The following is a 22,773-nucleotide window of genomic DNA, read 5'->3' as shown; positions in this document are numbered from 1 at the left end:
TGCTCTCACAGCATCAACTTGAAGGCAGCTTAATGGCACGAACACCTTTTCACAATACTTGCGGTGCGACTTCGTAACGTATAAATTTACGACAACGCACAGCGCATCATGGGAATTTACATGGGAATCACACTGAGGTGCGACGTCGTTCTTGCGATGCGACGTCGTATCGTATAAATCAACGACAACGTACAGCGCATCATGGGAATTTACATGGGAATCAAGTGTGCATTCCCATGCCATGTGATCTCAGTGGAGATACGACGTCGTATCGTATAAATCTACGACAACGCACAGCGCATCATGGAAATCACACTGAGATGCGACGTCGTTCTTTGTGGAAGGGCCACGCTACGCCTATTAATGCGAAGGATATAAACTATCGATGATTGAACTAATTAGTGACTTAAAATTTGTAACAAACTGCGTTAATACCTGTACATAATGAGTTCTTGTGACGATGTCTCGTGTCATCCACCCAGCCAGACTCATGCAAAACTTAAACGATCTCCTGTGCCTGACTTAGGACGACGGCCTGTGTTTCGAACCCCTACTTTAGCTTTGTTTATAGTACCTATCTGGAACACTAACAAACATATTTTATGCTCTCGTAAAGATGCCTTTCTACCAAGTTTAATCCAATGAATCGTTTACATGCTCATCTTAACTCTGGTGGCATAAAGGTGACCCTCAAACATCACAGCATTAACAGGGGGTTTCCATGTGAAAACAAAACAAACGAACAAACCACCTGCAAAACCTAAGCTCGCCATAACCGACCAATTCAACCCTGTACTTGCCTGAAAAGACGATTTATATTGGGCATGCTACTTTGCCCACCAAGAAGACAAGTTGATAAGAAGATAGAGTTGTTGACAAGTTGATAGAGTTCGCACAGTCACACTATAATAATACACCTTACTTCAATTTATTAAATTTTTCATCATGGCATAGACTACAGACATGGATGTTTGGTATATGTTCATTAAACAAATATAACGATAATGATTAAGTAGAATAATATAAACAGTTGCGCAGTCTATAACTCCTGCCGTCCAGAATAAATACAAGCAGATGTGTACCTTAACTTTGTAATGAACAAAACTTTTTAAAACTTTATCTACAACTTTGTTCCAGAATTCAAAAAGGACTGGTCAGATCACGCGCTATGGTGGCCCACACGCAACAAATGGCTGTCCAGACCAAAACACACATTGGACCAGTACGGGGTCCACGCGGATGCGGCCCTCCACTTCACGCCAATGCACAAACCCCTCAGAATACAACTGCCAGACTTAAGATACATCGATTGCAAGATCGACTTCTCCATTGACACGTTTAGCGCAGTCGTGCAACTGTGCAAAAGTCTTGGTAAGATTTTTTTGATAAGAGTAATAGTATAAGAAAAATAAAATCAAACAATAAGTACACAGAACATACAACAGGGAAGAAATTTAAAGCTCACACAACAAGAAAACAGAACACTTTATTATAAGTGCTGGAAAACACAAGCGAGAAAAATTGGAGTTTTGATCGACGAGTAACGACCGCGGGTCTTTAAATTAGGGTCGCTCAATTTTCCGTGTTTTAAAATCACATAACCAATGATGCACTCGAGTCATGTTCAAAGGAACTGAATATCTCTTGGCTCTGACTAAAAATTTAAATATTATTTCCAGGTATAAGACATCCTGAGGAGTTATCTCTATGTTATCCCCTCGAGCCGTCACACCTGAAGCAGAACTACCAGAATTTGAAGGAAGCGAAGAAGTTAAAGTCCACACAAGCCCCAGACACAAATAGCTTTATAGCAGCCACTAGGGGTTCTTCAAACAGCTTGGATAGATCCATAGCCTGTCCTGCCACGCCACCGCCACCACGCTCATTGTCTGCCACACCTGTAGCTTCACACCAGGTACTTTGTTTTTTCTATAATTACAGATCTTCCCAGGTACCTACCTACTTTCTAAATACCAGCTCTATATGATAAAAAGTCTTGTATAGTACTAGAAAAATTGGCAAATTCCTTGCAGGCTGGCAGTGCTGGCACGTTTATAATATTTTCTATCGCATCATCACTTTCTAAGATCGTAGTAAAACCTGTTATCAAAACGCAACCTTTCAGACTTGTTTCATGATAAGAATTCAATGTAAATACAATCTGGATGCCCTTTCAAGAATATTTCAACATTTTTGGTGAAATTTTAATTTGACAAACAAATTATACTTGAACATAATTGACAATCCACACTTGGCCAGCGTGGTAGACCTTCTCATTCTGAGCAGAGACCCGTGTTCTATAGTGAGCCAGCGATGGGTTGGGCATGATGATGATAATTGTCAAAAATATTACAAGCTATTCCTTTTTTTTAGAAGTGATTCAAATAGACCTAATGAATGCTTTTGAAATTGTCTTTCAGAATGGCACTCTCAGGCGTTATGGTGGCAACATACACAGCACACAGAGCGACGGCTCGAGCGATGGGGGTTACTGCGGGACCCCACCGCGAGCGGCGTCTTTAGATGCTCTGGACTCTTTGGCAGAGCTTTCCCTGGCTGACTCACCCTTGGAACCCGATAGCCAGTCGCGGGAGTCACTCCTTACGCCAAAGTCGCTGATGGAACGTGCGAGGATGAATGTTGGGTAAGCATTTTGGACATTATTATTTTATTTTATTATAAAGGCACACAAAACAGGTTTCAGCTATAAATGGTCCAAATAAAAAACAATAGATTATTAATTACTATTCGAAGCTGCGGAGATCACCAAAAGAGTCATCAACTGTTTATTTTGCTTTTTATCAGAGTAACAAGAATTTTAACAAAGATGCCATGACACACTGCAGAGACCCAAGACCCAAAGAACAGACACAGACTTATCTAAATAGTCACACACTAATGAACAGACGTAGATAAAGTTTCTATCCACAGAATCCTCTCTCAAAACTCAATATCCCTAAGTCTTATCTCTTCACAAGCTCTTTTAAATAATTGTTGAATTGTCAAAAGTATCAAGAAGAAGCAGGCCAATAATTGTTAGCCCAGTCAATTCATTAAGAGGGCGCAGTTCGGTGCTTTCTTCATACAAACATAGGTGGGTGATTACTACATTATTTAACATTGTACGCTCAAAACTAAGTATTACATCGGTCTGTCTTATCATTATCCAGGTTTATGGATATATAAAACGTTGAAAAAATATTGATTTTAAAGTTACAACTTACAACAATCGAAATATTCCTATTTTAACACTAAATTCATGACAACTTTGGGCGTAAATAATTAGGAGTGTGGAAATTATTAGTCTTTTAGGATGGCAACTCCACCGTTGTTTTAGAAGTGTATGCAAATCATCAAGCAACGCACAACAGACGGAAACGTTTAAGTGCGGAAACCAGCCCAGCCCCCCAATTGTGTAAGAATAACCATGTCATGGCTATCGCAATCATCAAGAATTCTGCCCTTTGATTGGCTGTGAAAAAATGAAAACAGCGAATCAACCAATCAAAGGGCAGAATTTCTTGACGATTACGATAGCCATGAAATGGTTATTCTTACACAATTGGGGGGCAGAGCGAAGAAGAAGATGATCAAGCATCTCTGAATACCTGTTTCATGTTCCCCAGATGGCTAGATTCGTCCCTGTCCATCATGGAGCAATACGTCCGTGAATGGGACACGTTACAACTGCGTTTCAAGTTCTACTCGTTCTTCGATCTGACGCCGCGAGCGCAGGACGCGTCCAGACTGAATCAGATGTACCAGCAGGCGCGCTGGCAAATCCTAAATCAGGAGGTGCACTGTACTGAAGAAGAAATGCTGCTCTTTGCTGCACTTCAGGTGTGTTTTATGTTTTAAGTAAGCTATTAACGGAATGCTGCATTTTTATTCGCTGAATTATTATCGACCACCAAATGAGATCGCAGCCAAGGGTTGACTTGTAGTTCAATTTTTTTTGCTGGAACTACAATTTTAGTCAAAAGAATTATTACGAATTACGGCTATCTCATGGTCGCTGCCTGTTTATTTTTTCGAAGTTTGCTTTTAGCGTGTTGATATGAAATAAAGAAATAGATGTGATTTCCTTAAATCCAACATCCACTCCATACAACTTCAAAAAATGCTTGTGTGAATTTCTTTAATAAATTGAGGGTATATAAGGTAGTCACTTACCTGGATTCAGTTGCAAATGATCTGTAGATTTTCTCCCAATGGCGAATGCCATACACTCGATGGATTGGCGATATTTCGATCTAACCATAGTCTTAGTAAACAGATAGACCTGTTATACCGCGGGGGCTGTGCGGGTGTGCGGGGCGATCCCTCCCCGATTTTGACCTGTCACGGACTATATTATATCATTGTTGGAATGTAATTATAACATGCTCGAAACTCTGCTTACAGCTACAAATTGAACTGCAAACGCTGGCCGGCGGCGGCGTGGACGCAAACGACGGGTCCGGCGGCGCGGGCTCCACCACCGCCCCCGAGGACGAAATAGACGCTGCCCTGAGTGAGCTTCAGGTGCAGTTGGAAGGCGGGCCCCCCGCGCGCCCCGACATCACACACGTGCCCGAGCTGGCGGGATACCTGAAGTACCGAGGGTGAGTTTATTAGCAAAAGACTAGCGGCCCACTGGGCGTCATAATTCCTAGGAATTGTATATATTTCTTAAAATCAGCAGGAAACGTTAAATAAATTTTACTATACATTTCTTAAGCCGTGATAGCCTAGTGGTTAGGATGTCCGCCTTCTAATCGGAGGTCGGGGGTTCGATCCTGGGCACGCACCTCTAACTTTTCAGAGTTATGTGCGTTTTAATTAATTAAATGTCACTTGCTCTAACGGTGAAGGAAAACATCGTGAGGAAACCTACATGCCTGAGAGTTCTCCATAATGTTCTCAAAGGTGTGTGAAGTCTACCAATCCGCACATGGCCAGCATGGTAGACTATGGCCAAAACCCTTCTCACACTGAGAGGTGAGAGGAAACCTGTAGTGAGCCGGCGATGGGTTGATTATGATGATGATGATACATTTCTTAGGAACTGTACTTTTCCTAAACAGCAATCGGAAGTGTGCTAAATTTGGGATGAAAAGTGTCTCCAGATACAGATAGAAATATTTGTATCCAAATGCGACCATGTTTGTCTGCCAATGTGGTCCAGAACGGAATTTGAGAGTCTTCTGGCGTAGCCCATTTAAATACTATATTAATTATTAACCCATAAAATGGACAGATATATTTTAGCGTTTAAACTATCGTGAGTGATTTCCATTATACATATATCATGGACAGATATAGATTTGTCGTCTTGAGAGAACTGCAAGTTTCAGTGGAAAAAAAATATTCTTAAGTCTTTATAACCCCAATTCATAGTCGACAATCATAATACAAAATCAAACATATTTTTACGTATTATTTATGGCAGTTGTAATATAAATCAATTTTATTATTAAAACTATTATACATTTATTTAAGTTCAAGTCATTAATCAATTTTAATGTTTTTATTTCATTTTTGGCTACGTGTGAAGAAAGTGTCGCGGTGGTAACTGCGTATTCTCGTAAGAATAGCTATATTTACCTCCAAAACCAAAAACGGCATGCAAGCCGGCATTAAATACATTGTTGTTTATTATATGTAATTATAACAACCATATTTTTATTGTATAATAATAATTTGAAGATTCAATAACGTTCATACGAAGGTGCGTTAAAACCAGGAACCTCTAAAATCCTGTGTGTAATATCCAGATCCACAGTCAAAGAATTAATGTTTAGGTACTGTTCCAACTTCCACAGTTATTCTACCATTGTCATGTTAATTATTTGTATTGTATATTTGTGTTATTGGTAAATATTGAATATTATAACTCTACTAACAGAGATCTTGTCTCTTGTATGTATTAATGTCAAAGTATTTTTTTGTATATTATGTAATCCCCGATATATCTACCATATTGAATTTCGATGAAGTCGAAAGTCGTTTAAAATTATGCACCTCCTCAAATTTAACCTCCTTTTTTGAAGTCGGTTAAAAATTAAAATACAAATGTTCTTTCTTTTATGCTTTTACGATCGAAGTCTGAACCGGTCGCGGTGTGGAGTGTGGACGTACAAAGAGCGAAGTGTAGAAAGTAGTTGACAGTGACCCCTTCTTGCAGCCGTCAACGGTTCACGCTGCGCGCGTACAAGCGCGGCTGGGTGTCGTGCCGCGACGGCGTGCTGCGCATCCACAGCTCGCGCGACGCGGCCGCCAAGGGCGACGCGCCGACCTACGCCGTCGAGCTGCGGGGCGCTGAGGTATTTCTTTTTAGGTTTCCATATCTCCAGAGAAAAAAGGGACCCTTATAGGATTACTTCGTTGTCTGTCTGTCTGTCAAGACCCGACAAGGGAGTCAAAAACTATGTGATACTTCCCTACAATCATGAAACTTTGCAGGTAGTAATCTATACTAATATTAAACTACCGAACCGAGTTTAACAATTCTTTCACAATTGTAAAGCTACTTCATCCAGAAGTAACATAGGCTATCAATTATGTACATAATTATATTATTTAACGCGGACGAAGTCGCGGGCAATGTCTCCTATATAGCACCAGCAAAGGAAAAAAAATCTAGTATAATTTCTTGCACGATGGTACAGAACCCTTCGTGTGCAAGTTTATATAAGTATAAGCAACTGAAATAAACTGTTTCAAAATTCAAACATGAATTCGTATTATTCTTCCAATGGCCCGTTCATCCTTATAATATACTCGTAAGTCCCGCAAATTGCTATTGCGCTGGAACCATGTCTCATTAACATCGAAATGACGTCATTTTGACGTCAGCCGAAATAAAAATATACCATCAGCTCGAAACTTCAGTCTAATGCTTACGTCACTAAAATGGCGGCCACGCGCATTAGCAATTTGTGGCACTTATACATAGCCGTATCCACGTACAACTTATACTAAAAAAAACAGGCTACAGCCAACCAGTTTTTTTTTGTTTTTGAACTGTATCTTTTTATTCAGGTAACACCAGACGCACATCCGGCCTCTGGCAGATATGGCATAAAACTAGAAGTGCCGTCAGAAGACACCATGCACGAGATGTGGCTTAAATGTGAAAATGTAAGTTTATGATGATTTCATGCTATAAGTTTATTGCTGCCTCGTTATTGCCAAACTGTCTAACACATTTTCTTAAATGAGTCAGACAGGATTACTCATAGGTCAATGCCCGTTTTCAATATTTAATCTATCCGTAATCTGCAGATAAGCTACTTAGCAACGTTGTTATTTGTCAAAAATTGTATGGTCTTTTTTGACAAATAAGAACGTTGCTAAGTAACTCACAGATTACAGATAGGCAGAATATTGAAAACAGACGTATGACGACATGACAAATTCAATATGGCGGATATGACAGCCCAAAATTATATCCAGAAAGAAATTGAGATAAATATATATTATGTATGTACGGGAGCAGGTGATGCAAACTTGACAGTGTAATATTAGGAAGATCTTCCTATGAGCTAGTGTTGACCCGAAATGTTTGTATCTTGGAACTTTAGTACAATTCGTAGTGAAACCTTCGTTGGCGAGATTCAGACTCCATAGTGAGTGATTGAAGATACCTGTGGCGACATCTGGTTTGTACGTTGTAAGTTCGCGCTGGCTCGATACGCGTGAAAAATTGTTTCATATGAGTGCGAGTAGTGTCATCTGGGTTGTAGGTACATGGAGACCCCCACAAGCTAATTTGAGTGAAATGCGTGCATCATCATTACATACGAGAGCGAGTAGTGTCATCTAGGCTCAGTATAATATGGAGGCCGCCACAAGTGCTTAGTGAAAAAAGGTTAATACTCAGTATCAATATATTCGTTATTTTCTTACACATGCAAATATAAAACGTCCGAATGTGGTGGTAGTCGATATCGATAAGTCCGGCTTTAAACTTTAATTACCTTGTTTTTTATTGACATAATTTGAGATTAAACTAAAACTTTAATGTATGATTGTTTATAACAGGAGGAGCAATACGCAGAGTGGGTGGCCGCGTGTCGACTAGGCTCCCGAGGCCGCTCCCTCGCGGACTCCGCCTTCAGTACCGAGACGGCGGCCGTCAAGACGCTACTGGCTCTACAGCGGCCGCAGCCTGAGGCGGCGCTGCACAAAAACAGTGTACCCCACCTCGACCATCTGCAGCCAGAGAACTACCTCGCACCGCGCTTCCTCAAGAAGCTGAAGAGCAAGGTGAGTCTCTCTCGTCCACACATACTGCCGTCGAAAGAGACGCCATGCGTAGCCTTGCGGACTCCACCTTCAACACAGAGATGGCGGCCGTCAAGACTACCTACTGGCTCCATAACCAGACTCCACCTCGACCATCTGCAGCCAGAACTACCTCGCGTCGCGCTTCCTTAAAAAGTTGAAGAGCAAGGTGAGTCCATCTCACACATATTATACTGCTAAAAATAGAGCCACATATAGCTTTACAGACTCCGACTCTCTATGATTGATCCTTTAGTTAATAACACCATTAAATTGTCCGCAGTTCACTCAGAGAGTGCTGGAAAGTCACGCCAACGTCAAGGACCTGCCGCTGCTGGAGGCCAAGCTGCAGTACATCAAAACGTGGCAGAACCTGCCCGACTACGGACAGACGCTGTTCGTGGTGCGCTTCATGGGCCACCGCAAGGACGAGATCATCAGCATCGCCAACAACCGCATCATGCGCCTCGACCCCAACACTGGTGACCACATCAAGACTTGGCGGTTCAGTACTATGAAGGTATGTACACCCTCAGTCTGCCCAAAGGGGCACGCGGACGAAGTCAAGGGAATGACTTCGTCCGCGTGGACTACACAATTTCGAATCCTTATTTTACCCCCCTTAGGTGTTGAATTTTTAAAAATCCTTTTTTAGCGTATGCCTACGTCATAATAGCATGCAAAATTTGCTGTTCGTTAAAAGATCAGTCATTCATTCAGTCAGTAAGCTTTTCCTTTTTTATATATATAGATTTAGATTTTTTGGTTTTCATACCAATACCAACAATTATTTTGTAATGTATCTTTTGATTTCAGGCATGGAACGTAAACTGGGAGATCAAACACATGATGGTACAGTTTGAGGAAGGCAACATAATCTTCTCAGTGCAATCTGCCGACTGCAAGGTAGTGCACGAGTTCATCGGAGGCTACATATTCCTCTCCATGCGTTCCAAGGACGCGAACCAGACGCTCGACGAAGAGTTATTCCACAAACTGACTGGGGGATGGACGTAAGGACTCAAGTACAATACTTATATTATTTATGTATAGAACTGCCTACAGATTCTTGTCTTTATTTGTCACTAACTGATGCCCGCGACTTCGTCCGCGTGGAATTAGGTTTTTTAAAAAACCCGTGGGAACTCTTTGATTTTCCGGGATAAAAAGTAGCCTATGACACTCTCCAGGTCTTTATCTATACCCATGCTAAAAATCATGACAATCCGTTGCACCGTTGCGACGTGATTGAAGGACAAACCAACAAACAAACACACTTTCGCATTTATAATAAGTGTACTGATAATGCAGCAATTCGTGCACAAGATTCATGACCATCCCCATCCCCATAAGATTGAACGCAGAGATCTATAGAAAATATGTACTTTGATTTTGCTCAGACATAAGTTACAGTTAATACGAGATAGATGTATGTCAGCGATATAACGCTGTCTCTTTTAACAGTGTCTCAATCTGAGCAGTCAAAGTTTAGAGTGTACAGGCGGAGAAAACACCCTAGAAAGTTCTTTATTAGAGGTGAATGGTGACTGCGATCGTCATACTGTAACTGTCAAACTTCGAAGTGGAACTCATTGGCCTCATGACTTCTACTTTTGTTACGTTAAAACTGTGCGAGAATTGCTATTTTTCAACAAATTTACAGAATCAAAGGACCCTGGTCTGTGTCGTTTATTTATATGTTATCATGAATTGTGGGTGCCTTTGTGAATGTGCCTTGAAAATTCTGACACCCAATTTATAACTTGAATATAGAATTTTTAATATTGACTACATTGAATAAGAAGCTAATGGAGACCTGCCATTTCATAAATTTTCACGTGAATCAATCGTAATTTGACAGCATGAGTCGCTCGTAATAGTTGTGAAAAGTTATGGAACTACCCTTTGGGAAAGAGCCGGCAAAACAAGTAGTCCAATCTAAAGTTGCAACATGACGGTTTGGGCAGGTCTCAGTCTCTTAGACTAAGGATTAAATACACAAGTCCGGCATCTGTTTTTAAACAATGCGCAGTCATACGCCTCGTGTTCAGATTGGATTGGATTACTTGTTTTGCGTTCACTATATCAGTAGGTCGATTTCGTAAAACCTGCATCAATCATTATTACAATCTCAATTGTTCTGATTGGCTGAATTTGTGCGATTCTTGTTGCAACAATACATTGTAGCCAATAGTGAGCGAGCATCAACCAATCAGAGGTGATTGCGATCGTGACATTGTAGCTGTCATTCTCTCGCAATCGCGCAGCTGAATCAATATAGATATTGACATCGATAAGGTACCGATACTTTTGTTACGATACTATTTTTTATACTCGTTACTGTAACGATTCCCTAGTAACATCGAATATTACTTTTGTTATTTGGTCACTGTTCTCACACAACAAAAGATGGTACTGTTTTAATAATGATATAAATATCACAAAATCATGAATGGACTTTTTATTTATCTGTTATTGACTCAGGATTGACTAGGTGTTAATTTTAGTGCTTCCATTTTTATATATTTTTACCATTGCCAAATATAATATTGTCGCAGATCTTTATGAAATAAGCTCCATTTTGTACAGAATAAACCAAGGTTGTTGCGGATGCCAATATTTAGACATCCGCGGATGCGGATTATTGTAAGTTCACATGCGCGGATGCAAATATCTGAATTAATGCAAATGTTCTGCATTTGGCGGATGCGAATATCCGTAACACCCCTGTTGGGTACTACACTTTTTGAGTGGTCAGTTAGCGAACGAAGATATCAACTAGTAAACACGCGCGAGGCACGCACCACTCTGGCTCCGCCCACATTCTTTGCAGGTCGTTACTTGTTGCAAATATGAATCCGCATCCGTAAAAGCTCCGCATTAATTGATGCTGATGCGGATGTCATGTCTGAATTCATCTGTATGTTCCGCATTTGCGGATACGGATGCGAATATCCGTAACACCCTTGGTATAAACTATTAATACATCACTTAGATAAAGTATATTTTGAGAATGTCAATTAGAATATTTCGAAGTATAATTTTTATGGAAATGAAGTTTTATATTTTTAGATAAGACATATTTTTTTAGCTAAACCGCCGCTTTCATTCGCGTTAAGAAAATATTGCATCTTTACGAACAAATGAGTATTCCAATTAAGGGTGGAGGGGACCCTATTACTAAGCTTGTGTGTCCGTTCAACTGTCTGTCTGTCAGCAGGCTGTATCGCATAAACCGGAATAGTGAGCTGAAGTTTTCACAGAATGTGTATTTTTATTGCCACTTTAACAATAAAAAATAAGAATTTGAAAATGGCTGCCATGAAAATTAAAGAAATTCTAAGTGTTATTTCTTGTACGATGGTACAGAACCATTTGTGTGCGAGTCCGACTCGCACTTGACCGGTTTTTTTCCAGTATACGAATTTCAACCGTATGTCAACGTACATAAAGCCGAGTTTAGGTTGTTAATAAAAAGACTCTGGCTCTACTCCACTCAGTTTGTATAACGGTACTGTTTACTTAACGCAAATGGATATTAATTAGTTGTGTAAGAATTTATTAAATATTTATATAAGTGCCATCACATCAAACACATAGTTTTGTAGCTTCAATAAATACTACATAATTCAATATGGTGCTTTATAATAAAATATATTTAGAATAATAATATTTTTGAGTGGCCTTAATTTTTACAAGATATTTGCTTCTGTTTTATACATTGTAAATAACATTAATATTAGTTTAAGTTAATAGTACTGTTAAGTGGAGTTTGATGGCATATTTTTAGATGTTTCATTAAAAAAAACTTGGCAGAATGTCGAAAGAGTATGTAGGCAGTGCCTTTTTGCCTATATGAATCGCAAGCTATGGTTAAATCGTCGTACGCAACAAATATTACATTAATAAACTACAATACAAAGATTTATTTTATTAATTGTTGACTACTAGTCACATTAAAATCGCATGAAATGCTGTCATGTAATTAATTCGTAGTTTGTATGAGTATTAACAATGATATACAAAATAAATACTATAAATTGTATTGTACAAAATGTATGTACACAAATATTATTAAACAAATTATGTAGTATGTTTGTAAATTAATGTCGAAATAAATGTAAATGAGTAACAACAACAGGTTTTTTATTTTAATAAACCCTTTATTATAGAGAGAGCCAGCGCGTTTCTCTGCATATTGTCCCCAACACATTGAGGAACGATCAGCGGCTATGAAGTTTAATCAAGCTGGCTCATAGTCCCTTATTTTTTAGAATGTATTAACGTACAATGTTATAAAGGTTTAAAAACTTCGCTTCGCTTAAAATCAACTTTTTGCATAAATTCAACTTTTTAGAAACCTTGTGTATAAATTATTTATAAACTTTCGAGAGCTGTTTAACCTCTAAAATTAATAATATCAATCAATCCTATCAGTTGGATAGATTGATTACCATTCATTTCGGCCATTTATTGAAAGACATCAAATGTTTATGACGTCACATTCCACAATTTCGTACAAGCTCCCATAATTTGACAATTGAAGAATAGTTACTGATTTGATTAGTTGGCAACATCCCTATTCTTCCCGTCCTCACCTATGGTGCTGAAACCTGGCCACTGATAAACAGCCTTGTTCACAAATCCAAAGTCGCTCAGCGAGCTATGGAGAGGCCGATGTTAGGAGTTTCCCTGAGGGATAAGCTTCGAAATGAGGAGATCCGCAGGAGAACCAAGGTCGCTGACATAGCCCCAACAATTAGCAAGCTGAAGTGGCTGTGGGCAGGTCATACCTCTCGTAGAGGCGATGGCCATTGGAGCCGGAAAGCCCTTGAGTGGAGACCGCGTTTAAGCAAGTGTAGTGTGGAACGCCCTCCAGCACGATGGACTGACGAAATAAAGAGGCTGGCGGGAAGTGGCTGGATGAGGAAGGCTGAGAACCGGGTGTGGTGGCGCTCTTTAGGGAAGGCCTATGTCCAACAGTGGACGTCCACAGACTGATGATAATGATGATGATCTCTATTGAGGAAGGGGTATTGTCAAGAAATCTGAGCCAGCAATATTTTACACTCAACTATGTATTGCTATGTTCCATGAGATATTGACTATGATATTCAGGAAGCTCCTTACACAATGGGGGCATCGTCAAAACCAAAGAACAAGACCCAGCGACGTCATTAACTTGTTTGTTTTTAGTTTGTTTGAAAATAACTCTTGTCTTGTCACCATTAGCCGCCCCTTTGTACTCTTCTACTATGACACACTCATTTTCATATAGGCCTTTTGTGAATACGATTAGACAATCACCTGAAACAAATTAATACACCTCTATAGTCCTACTAGCTTATGCTCGCGACTTCACCCCCTTAAGCGTTGAATTTTCAAAAATCTTTTCTTAGCGGATGCCTACACTGACTGACTGACTGCTCTATCAACGCACAGCTCAAACCACAGGACGGATCGGGCTGAAATTTCGCATGCAGATAGCTATTATGACGTAGGCTAGAATGCTTAAGGATTTTTGAAAATTCAAAAAGGGGGGGCGAGAGGGGGGGTTAAATTTGTGTAGTCCACACAGACGAAGTCGCCAGCATAAGCTGGTATAGTTTAAAGGTAAATCGTCATTTGAGATCTAGGGGACATGTTGCCAGTTCACAGTCGATATGTCGCAATCAAATAAATTTTCCATTTGTCAGAAGCTTACCTGCATTGCACATTGCAGCTGGTGCATGACAAAATGATGCTACACAAGTTAAGCAATCATCTGTGCCAGGTCTAAACCTGTATAAGTCACTATAATAGCTCTGCATACAGTAGATATAGTTGTTAAAGGACCTCATAAAACTGATTCTTCTATCATAATACTGGATCAGATGCCAAAAATCTTTATCATCATAAGTTTCATAACAATATATGTTTTGGTGTCCCGCTGCGTAGACTTTGTTATTGTGTGTACATACTGCTGGACTCTGTATGGCGTCAGGTAACTTTGCTATCTGTCTACAGCTTCTTTCTTTTAAATCAAACACAACAGCTGTTTCTAATACTATCCTGAAAAAAACATAAGGTAACTTTTTTACTTGATTAATAGACAGATTCATTAATTTCATACTATTAATGTCTCTCAACAAGTTCAAAGTTTTCATAAAACGTAAACTAATCGAAAAATCCTATTACAATGTAAAGGATTATTTAAATGACATATTTATTAAGCAAGCTTGGGAATGAGTTGCTTAACGCCTTTGTGATAGTTCTAATACTTAAGGTGACGCAGGACGCTCGACCGAAATTGGCAGCGCACGTGGGTAACATGTTTGCTTTTCATTTGACATTGTATGAGAAAGGTGAGAGGCACGATGATTTTCCCAGAAATCAAGCTTGCGAAAAGGGTTTAGGGAAAGTATTTTTGAGAAAAAACTACTGAATTTATGTTTGTAAAGTAAAGTTATTTCAACTAATGAATAAATAAACTATGTCTAATGATAATTTTTTTTAGAATTTTCATATCCCTAATCTTATTTATTTACGCCCAAAGTTGTCATAAATTTAGTGTTAAAATAGGAATCTTTTGAGGCTCGTAACTTTTAAATCAATATTTTTTTCAATGTTTCATATATCAATAAACCTAGATAAAGACGAGATAAATCGATATAATTCTTAGTTTTGTGCGTACAATATCGAATATTGTTGTATTTTCCCTCCTACGTTTGTATGAAGAAAGCACTGAAGTGAGTTCCCTTAAGTTTAATTTATGATTTTGTAAAGTGGTGATAATAAAAAGAATACCCGGCTGAGTTTGTTGTGGGCTCATCTCTGTACCAAGTAGATGGTGCCCACAATTTTGTCTATGTGGATTAAGGTTTTTTAAAAATCCTGTGGGAACTTTCAATTTAGGTGGCTAAAAATTAAATAAAAGAATTATAAACTTTTTCGTATATTCACAAAGTACTTTTCTGATACTAGCACGATTTCCTGTAGCTTAATTATATATGATTGATTGGCGAAAACATGAGCAAAATTAATTTACTGTACTTAATCTTAAATGTAGTCCCTACAAAACATTCTAGACATGATATCCTTTTTTGGAAAATACTGACCTGAACTCACCTACACCACCAACAATATATAGAAGATCCCCCACAGTAGTGACTCCTGCATGTCTCCTCGGTGGCAACTGCACACCAAACTGTGTCCATGTCTTCTTCAAAGTGTCATACACCTTAACATCCTTCATAAAAATTCCTGTTCCTCTTCCATGTTCACCGCAAACAACTACCAGTTTAGTCAGACCCCATGCAGCAACATTCCAACCCCAAAGGTTTTTATCCGCAACCTCCAAGTATTGTTCAAAACCTTTCTCCTCTTCAAAAGTGTATAAACAATGTGACAAAAAATCTGGTCTGAGATCTTTCGAAGGCCATAATGGCACCACAGGAACATACTTTATAAGGCGGACTCTACTATGTTTAACTATACTAGTTAATTCAGACCAAACCCTTTCAGAGAACTTATCACATAACTCTGTTTTGTGCTGATGCATACTCGATTCTGATATCTCTTCGTCTTTATTAGTTAACTCTACTAGACAATCTATAATTTTCAAGACAAGAGAATTTTGATCTAAAAAAGTAATCAAATATTCCTTGAGATCTATCAGAGTTTTCACTGTAACCCTTCGCATGTCTAAACAAGCCAGAATCAGTAAAGTATGTTCCAGTCTACGATTCTTTATGAGCCACTCGAAGCCCAATTTAAAAACATGCATTTCAGTTTCCGAACTTAAATATGGATGGCACAAATACCATACTAACATTTCGATTGTAGGAATATTTTCTGGTTTCATAGAATTGAAAGAATAAAGACCATATGCAGCTGAATAATGTTCTAATTGTGAATAAGATGCATTCTGTGCAATCGACATAGTCTCCAGCCAGTTAGACTCGCTCAGCTGAATATCTAAGACATACTGAATCTGCTTGACAAGTTCAGTTATTTGTAGAAAATTAGCTGCTATTGCAATTTCACCAACTGTTGAAAGAGGATATTCAGATAATAGTATCATTCCTATTTTCATGTATTTAAGTATGATACTCATTACATTAGGGTCTAGCATCTGAAATATATAAAAAATATCAAATGCCTACCTACAATATTATCAACCAGATTTTCATTAGTATATCTATGATTTTAAGTAGGTACAGCTATGATTTTAAATAGCAACCCAAAAAATTATCTTACATCTATATTTATTTCCTGTTTTTCACTCTCTACATAATGACCACTAAACATAGCGCGGAAATAGTCGCTATATTCACACAAAAGCTCTTTGTTCACTTTAAAAACCCTATCACCAATTCGTAATGAAACCTCTTCCATTTTTTACAGGTACGATTTGTCTAGGACTACGAGATTCTAATTTCAAAAGTACGGTCCATACACTACACGTAGATATGTGCGCGCCTGATTAATTAATAAAACTAATGCAAAATCACGTAAAAATGTGCAGTAAAAACCACATAAAAGGTAAAAACTAAAAAAAAACAATAAGCCAGAATCTAGTAAACTACAACAAAACAAAAATCACAGCACTCACAGACCAATAACATATATACACTGCACATTTTAAATATTAGGCCTTAAAGGACTGTTATCCAGGGCCGTAAAATAAATTAAAAAAAACAAAAAAAAAGTAGTACTATCAAAGAATTAGTTTGGCCATCCAAAGGGTTAACCTTTTTTTTTTTTTTTTTTTTTTTTTTAATTTATTTTACGGCCCTGGATAACAGTCCTTTAAGGCCTTTCAAAAATTTACAAATTCTAAAATACAAAATTGCTTATAACTAAATATTATTCTAAAAATACAAAATTGCTTATAACTAATTAGTCTAACGTTTTTACACTTTATTTATAGTATTACTTATATAATTAAAAATAGACTTAAAATATGACGTTTTACACAACAAGTCCTTTACATGGCGGGGAAAATCAATTTTTTGTTTTTGTTCCATATTTATAGTGTTTAGATCACTGGCTAATATAAGTCTTTGTATGCCAAAAGCTGGACATTTGAGTATCATATGATTAACATCAGCCTCCTCATAATCACAATAGTTGCATTTTTTACTGTTTAGTATTTTTATTTTATTCAGGTGTGTTGGCACCAGACAGTGACCAAATCTCAGTCTATTCATTAATGATGTAAATTTTCTAGATTCACACTTCGTTTTGAAATACCATGGTTGTATTGGTATTTCCTTTTGAATTTCCGCATACCATTTTCCTTTATTTTTATTAGTCACATCCCACACTTCACTCCACAATTTCTTTTGTCTTATTTTAATTGTATTGCATAAATCCGTAAATGGCACCTTGATGCTACTTGAACAATCTTCATAAAAATTACTTTTTCTTGTAGCAGAATCAACGACTTCATTTCCTGTTATGCCTCTGTGGGAGGGTACCCAAACAAATTCTATATTAATTCCCCTTTGACTTAACGGTCGTCACGGACCCACTCAAACATTGTGGTGAACCTACGCGACGCGATGACGCACGGCTCCACAGAGTACTTTGTAAATATATGAAACACGGCTCAATGATAGGTTCACAGAGTACTTTTTACATTTATCCTTAATCTAAGGCTTAAGGCCAGGTAACATACAGACAAACATAATCACACTACCATTATTTGTAGGTACCACCTGGAGACAATATTTTTAATTCCAAATTTCACTGATTTCCGACTGCTCTTTAGGAAATGTGTAGGTACATAATAAGGTCGTCAGTCCAGAGGGTTTGAGGTCGTCTCCACTCCAGAACTGCGACAGAGACATGGCCTGCCCACTGCCACTTCAGCTTGTTAATTCCTTGAGCTTAGTCAGTCACTTTGGTTTTACGGATTTTGTCCCTTAGAGAGTCACCCAACCACCACCCAACAGCCCGCTCCATACCATTCTCAGCGACTTATCAGTGTGTCTACACTACACTACGTTTCAGAGCCATACCACTTTAAGAAAGTAGCGGAAAGTGGGTCGATGAGGAAGGCGGAAGACCGTGGGTGGCCGGTGGATTGTGTATAATAAAAAGGAAAATGGGCAGAAATGTACGGACTCCAGCGTAAGTAGCAATAACAATAAGCGATGTCATCGAAAGGGTTTTTTTATTTAGATTCTACAACTTCTATGGCGGGAAATTTCAAATTGCTGTGGGGAAAAAAACAAAGGCTAAATAAAACAAGATTTATGAGATAATTTTAATCGTCTTTCCTATTAAATGAATAAGTAAACAATTAAGTCTCGACACATGTATACTTCTATACTAATAAATAAAATTGAAGTGTCTGTCTGTAATTTCGAAATAACTACCTCAAATGAAGTTCATAAATTATGGCTATTTTAACTGTACCATAAGTGTATCACACGTTTATAAAATTTTTGTCTGTGTTTGAACGGGCTAATCTTCGGAACGCCTGAACCTATTTTTACGGGACTTTCACAGGCAAGTAGAGGATTAACCAGGGAATAACATAGGCTACTTTTTAACCGACTTACAAAAAAGGAGGAAAAAACCCCAGACACAAAAACTTCTAAAAAGTAAAAAATAATATGTTTAAATGCCCTTTAAGTTTAATATAAATACTTACTAAAATTTATCGTCTCTGTTCAGAGTGATTATTACACAATATTTAGAGCAATGAGATTTATTACCAATGGGAGGCCTCATATTGTGTACCTAAACCACTAGTTGTGACCCACTTGTGGTCGAACATTTATAGTCAGGAGTTTTCTCTCCATTGTGAGTCCTCATGTGTACCTTAAGAGCACTTGTGGTTGAACATTTATAATCACAATGCTTACAATTATGAGGCTTCTCCCCAGTGTGAATCCTCATGTGTACCTTAAGAGCACTTGTAGTGGAACCTCTATAGTCACAATGCTCACAATTATGAGGTTTCTCTCCAGTGTGAGTTGTCATGTGCACCTTAAGAGCACTTGTAGTTGAACCTTTATAGTCACATTGCTTACAATTATGAGGTTTCTCTCCTGTATGAGTCCTCATGTGTACCTTAAGAGCAGTCGAGGTCGAACCTTTATAGTCACAATGCTCACAATTATGAGGTTTCTCCCCAGTATGAGTCCTCATGTGTACCTTAAGAGCACTTGTGGTCGTAGCTTTATAGTCACAATGTTCACAATTATGAGGTTTCTCTCCAGTATGAGTCCGCATGTGTACCTTAAGAGCACTTGCAGTCGAACCTTTATAGACACAATATTCACAGGAATAAGGTTTTTCACCAGTGTGAGTCCTCATGTGGTATTTAAGATTAATTTTCGTTGAACCTTTATAGTCACAATATTCACAATTATGAAGTTTCTCTCCAGCATGTATCCTCATGTGTAACTTAAGAGCACTTGTGGTTGAACATTCATAGTCACAATATTTACAGGAATAAGAATTTTCAGTAGTGTGAGTCCTCATGTGCAACACTAATGTATATTTTCGGGCACATTTGTAACTACAAACTTTGCAAGAATATAGTTTTGTATTCCTATGTCTTGTACGTAAATGTTGTATCAACTGATCTTTATGGTTAGTAGTGTATTGACAATGGCTACATTCAAGTTTGTTTTTGAGAAGCGATTTCACATTTGTTTTGGTGGTTTTTGAACGCTTAGATTTCTTCCTTCTATCTTGTGGAGTGCGACTGTTAGAGGAAGTAACAGTTTGTGTGTCATTAACTAGTTGGCAGTTGTCCAAACTTACTTCAAATTGAAAAGGATCCTGCTGAAAACAAACATAATATTACTTATTGATAAATAATATACTGATCATCACCATTGTTGACCGATAGACGTCTACAGCTGGACATAGGTCTCTTGTAAGGACTTCCACACGCTACAGTCCTGCACTGCAGCCATCCAGCAGTTTCCTGCGACTTGTTTGATATCATCTTTCCACCTAGTGGGGGGTCTGACAACACTACTCTTTTCGGTGCAAGGTCACCATTTTAGCACTATTATAATAAAAGAATAAATTGACTGACTGACAGATTGACTGACTGATCTATCAACGCACAGCTCAAACTACTGGACGGATCTAGCTAAAGTTTGGAATGCAGATAGCTAATATAAAGGGGCAAATTAGGGGTTTGAAATTTGACTCTTTCACGTGGACAGTTGAGAGGATAGGCTAGTATTTTTATAATCTTATTATTTTTTTATTCTCACTACCAAGCTACATTTTCAAGTCTCATAACTTTTAGCCTTGGGTCAAACTGTGTATAATGCGTAAATTTCAAGAAAAGAATTGCCATATTTGCTCTTTGAGCCAACTGTCATGTCAAAAATACAGCTTACTTTTTAATTGAATTTGTTTTTATGGCACACAGCTGCACCAGATGGGTGCAATTCACTTCACAGTTTACTTCTAGATTAAGGACTAAAATAATGTACTTTTGACATGATAGTCGATACATAGAGCAAATATGGTGAGTTATTTCTGAAAATTTATGCACTATATGAATTATTTCATTGTATAATATTTTAAAATCATATTTTTAAAGTGGCCATTCTGAGGACCAAGGTCCTTGTATTATGTACTAGCTGATGCCTGCGACTTAGTCTGCATTGATTTAAGGTTTTAAAAATCCTGTGGGAACTCTTTGGTTTTCCAGAATAAAAAACAGCCTATACCACTCTTCAGGTCTTTAAATATACCCAGTTAAAAAGCCACATTGATCCATTAATGTCCATTGCAATGTGATATATGGCCAATAAACCAACAAACATCTTTCTTAAATCGCACATAACTCTGAAATATTAGAGGTGCATACTTGGCTTTAAACTCTAAACCTACTGAGTTGGAGACCACTAGGCTATCACCGCCCATCTTAATAATATAATATAAGGTGACTGACTGACTGATCTACGCACAGCTCAAAGTACTGGACAGATCAGGCTGAAATTTGGCATGTAGATAGCTATTAGATGTAGCCACCTGCTAAGAATGGATTTTTGTAAATTCAAATCCTAAGAGGGTAAAATTGTCACGGTCATAAGCTAGTTAAACATAAGAAAAGAGTTAACTTGTGCCCTCCTATTTACTGTAGACAGATCTGTGTCGCAAAATGTTGTTTTCCTATCTTCAGACTTATGTGCTTTTTGCAAATCAGCAATTTCTTTACTCACCATTGGTTCTGTCTCAATGTTGTTTTGTTGGTCTAAATCTGCAGTGTCTAAGAATAGACTACTGTTGGATATTTCTTCTTTGGGTATGATTAAGTCCTTGTCATCATTACGAGTAATCTCAAGTTCTATGAAGTAATCGGTACCATTAGATGCAGTGGCTTGTTGCTCCATCTTGAAGCCTTTTGACTTTTGATCAACTCATTGCGCTAGACACTGGGAGTTCTGATCAAATAAAATACTTATTGATCCCACGGTTCTTTCACTTAGAACGTATAATATAATATCGTAGTATTTGCTTAGAAGTTAGAACATGACACAGTTCACGATATGAGCACCGAGTGTAAATCAATAAGTTGGAATTTGGATAAGTTCAAGTTGATTGATTGTGATATTAGCTTTGTCCACTGTCCGCTGTCGAAGCTTCGTATTACAAAATTTTTGTATGCATGGATGCCTTGAAATGATGACACACCAGCATCCATTCCACAGAATGATAAAATTGATCACAGAAAATTGACAAATCATAAATCACAGCAAAAATTAGTTTATTCTCTGTAGTCACAGAGAGATAACACTGTCAGAAAGACAGCACTGCCAACATAACCAAACAAGTAGCTCCACTAGGGTTCTGTTTCTAACTTTTTCTTTGAAATTCAATAGGTTTAAAATAAAAGAACAGAAACATAGAAAATTGTTTTAATTTTTAATTATAAGACTTCTTTCACTACCTAACTAAAGACAATAGGTAACTACTTATCATTTAGAGTAATATTAATATACCTACTAACTAACTACATCAATTCATTTGAAATTAATTAATTAAACTCCATAATTAACTTAACTTCATTTGAAATTAATCAATTTAAGAGCAATCCAAATACCACAACCTGGCATGGTTGAGCTTTCAGCCGGATAGGTACATGTTGTCACATCGGGGTCCTGGAAAAAAGTGTCTGCAGTCGTCGTACCAGGAAGTATACCTATACATTACATTCTTCTATTCCCAACACTCTTACGCATTGCTTACAACTGTAAAGTACTCTGCCGTCCTCAAGCTAAAACGTCGTTAACCAACATTTGGCCAAATTTGACTTTTTAACGCTATCTTACTTAGAATTTTTTTTTCTATCGACCAATCTTACCGGTATTTTCCTAGCTGCTGTAGTTTTTGAAATAGAAATATGAAGAACGTCGTTAAATAACTACCTGTTCATATGATAACAACACTTAAACGCATTTAACTGACATTTGCCAGTCTAAAATGTCTCAAAGCAGGTTTTTTTTTTAAATTCCTTAACTAAAATGTCTTTAAAGTCAC

General features: G+C 37.9%; 3 protein-coding genes across 7 annotated transcripts in view; 1 reads left to right on the top strand and 2 right to left on the bottom strand.

The window, feature by feature from the left end:
* LOC117990652 (unc-112-related protein-like) overlaps positions 1-10,148 on the top strand; it is a 55,603-nt gene extending 45,455 nt beyond the window's left edge. Inside the window, exons 2-12 of one of the 4 annotated variants that reach the window (XM_069504525.1) lie at positions 1,138-1,371; positions 1,680-1,915; positions 2,421-2,644; positions 3,627-3,840; positions 4,405-4,604; positions 5,537-5,566; positions 6,167-6,305; positions 7,024-7,122; positions 8,026-8,250; positions 8,552-8,788; positions 9,085-10,148. In XM_069504525.1, coding sequence (XP_069360626.1) covers positions 1,138-1,371; positions 1,680-1,915; positions 2,421-2,644; positions 3,627-3,840; positions 4,405-4,604; positions 5,537-5,566; positions 6,167-6,305; positions 7,024-7,122; positions 8,026-8,250; positions 8,552-8,788; positions 9,085-9,285 — 2,039 coding nt within the window. In that variant the 3' untranslated portion in view covers positions 9,286-10,148. Of the gene's footprint in view, positions 1-1,135; positions 1,372-1,679; positions 1,916-2,420; positions 2,645-3,626; positions 3,841-4,404; positions 4,605-5,536; positions 5,567-6,166; positions 6,306-7,023; positions 7,123-8,025; positions 8,251-8,551; positions 8,789-9,084 lie in introns of all 4 variants that reach the window. The other 3 variants (XM_034978120.2, XM_069504526.1, XM_034978121.2) reach the window with 3 other exon arrangements.
* A 957-nt stretch (positions 10,149-11,105) lies between these two features.
* On the bottom strand, positions 11,106-16,906 carry LOC117990654 (actin-binding protein IPP-like). The gene is made up of 4 exons (XM_034978123.2): positions 16,507-16,906; positions 15,366-16,381; positions 13,973-14,319; positions 11,106-13,575 (listed from the first exon to the last, which is right to left on the bottom strand). Exons 1-4 carry the CDS (start codon positions 16,642-16,644, stop codon positions 13,343-13,345), a joined length of 1,734 nt encoding a protein of 577 aa, XP_034834014.1. The 5' UTR covers positions 16,645-16,906; the 3' UTR covers positions 11,106-13,342.
* Positions 16,231-21,889, bottom strand: LOC138403545 (zinc finger protein 25-like). 2 transcript variants are annotated; one of them, XM_069504550.1, is made up of 3 exons: positions 21,456-21,889; positions 17,970-20,052; positions 16,231-16,296 (listed from the first exon to the last, which is right to left on the bottom strand). In XM_069504550.1, exons 1-2 carry the CDS (start codon positions 21,624-21,626, stop codon positions 19,000-19,002), a joined length of 1,224 nt encoding a protein of 407 aa, XP_069360651.1. In that variant the 5' UTR covers positions 21,627-21,889; the 3' UTR covers positions 16,231-16,296; positions 17,970-18,999. The 2 variants fall into 2 exon arrangements, with proteins under 2 accessions (XP_069360651.1, XP_069360652.1); XM_069504551.1 differs by having other exon boundaries at positions 17,970-20,049.
* Between the last annotated feature and the right edge of the window lie 884 nt (positions 21,890-22,773).

The sequence above is a fragment of the Maniola hyperantus genome, chromosome 18 (assembly GCF_902806685.2).
Source record: "Maniola hyperantus chromosome 18, iAphHyp1.2, whole genome shotgun sequence".
Taxonomy (NCBI): Eukaryota; Metazoa; Arthropoda; class Insecta; order Lepidoptera; family Nymphalidae; genus Maniola; species Maniola hyperantus.
This window is presented reverse-complemented; position numbering and strand designations above follow the sequence as displayed.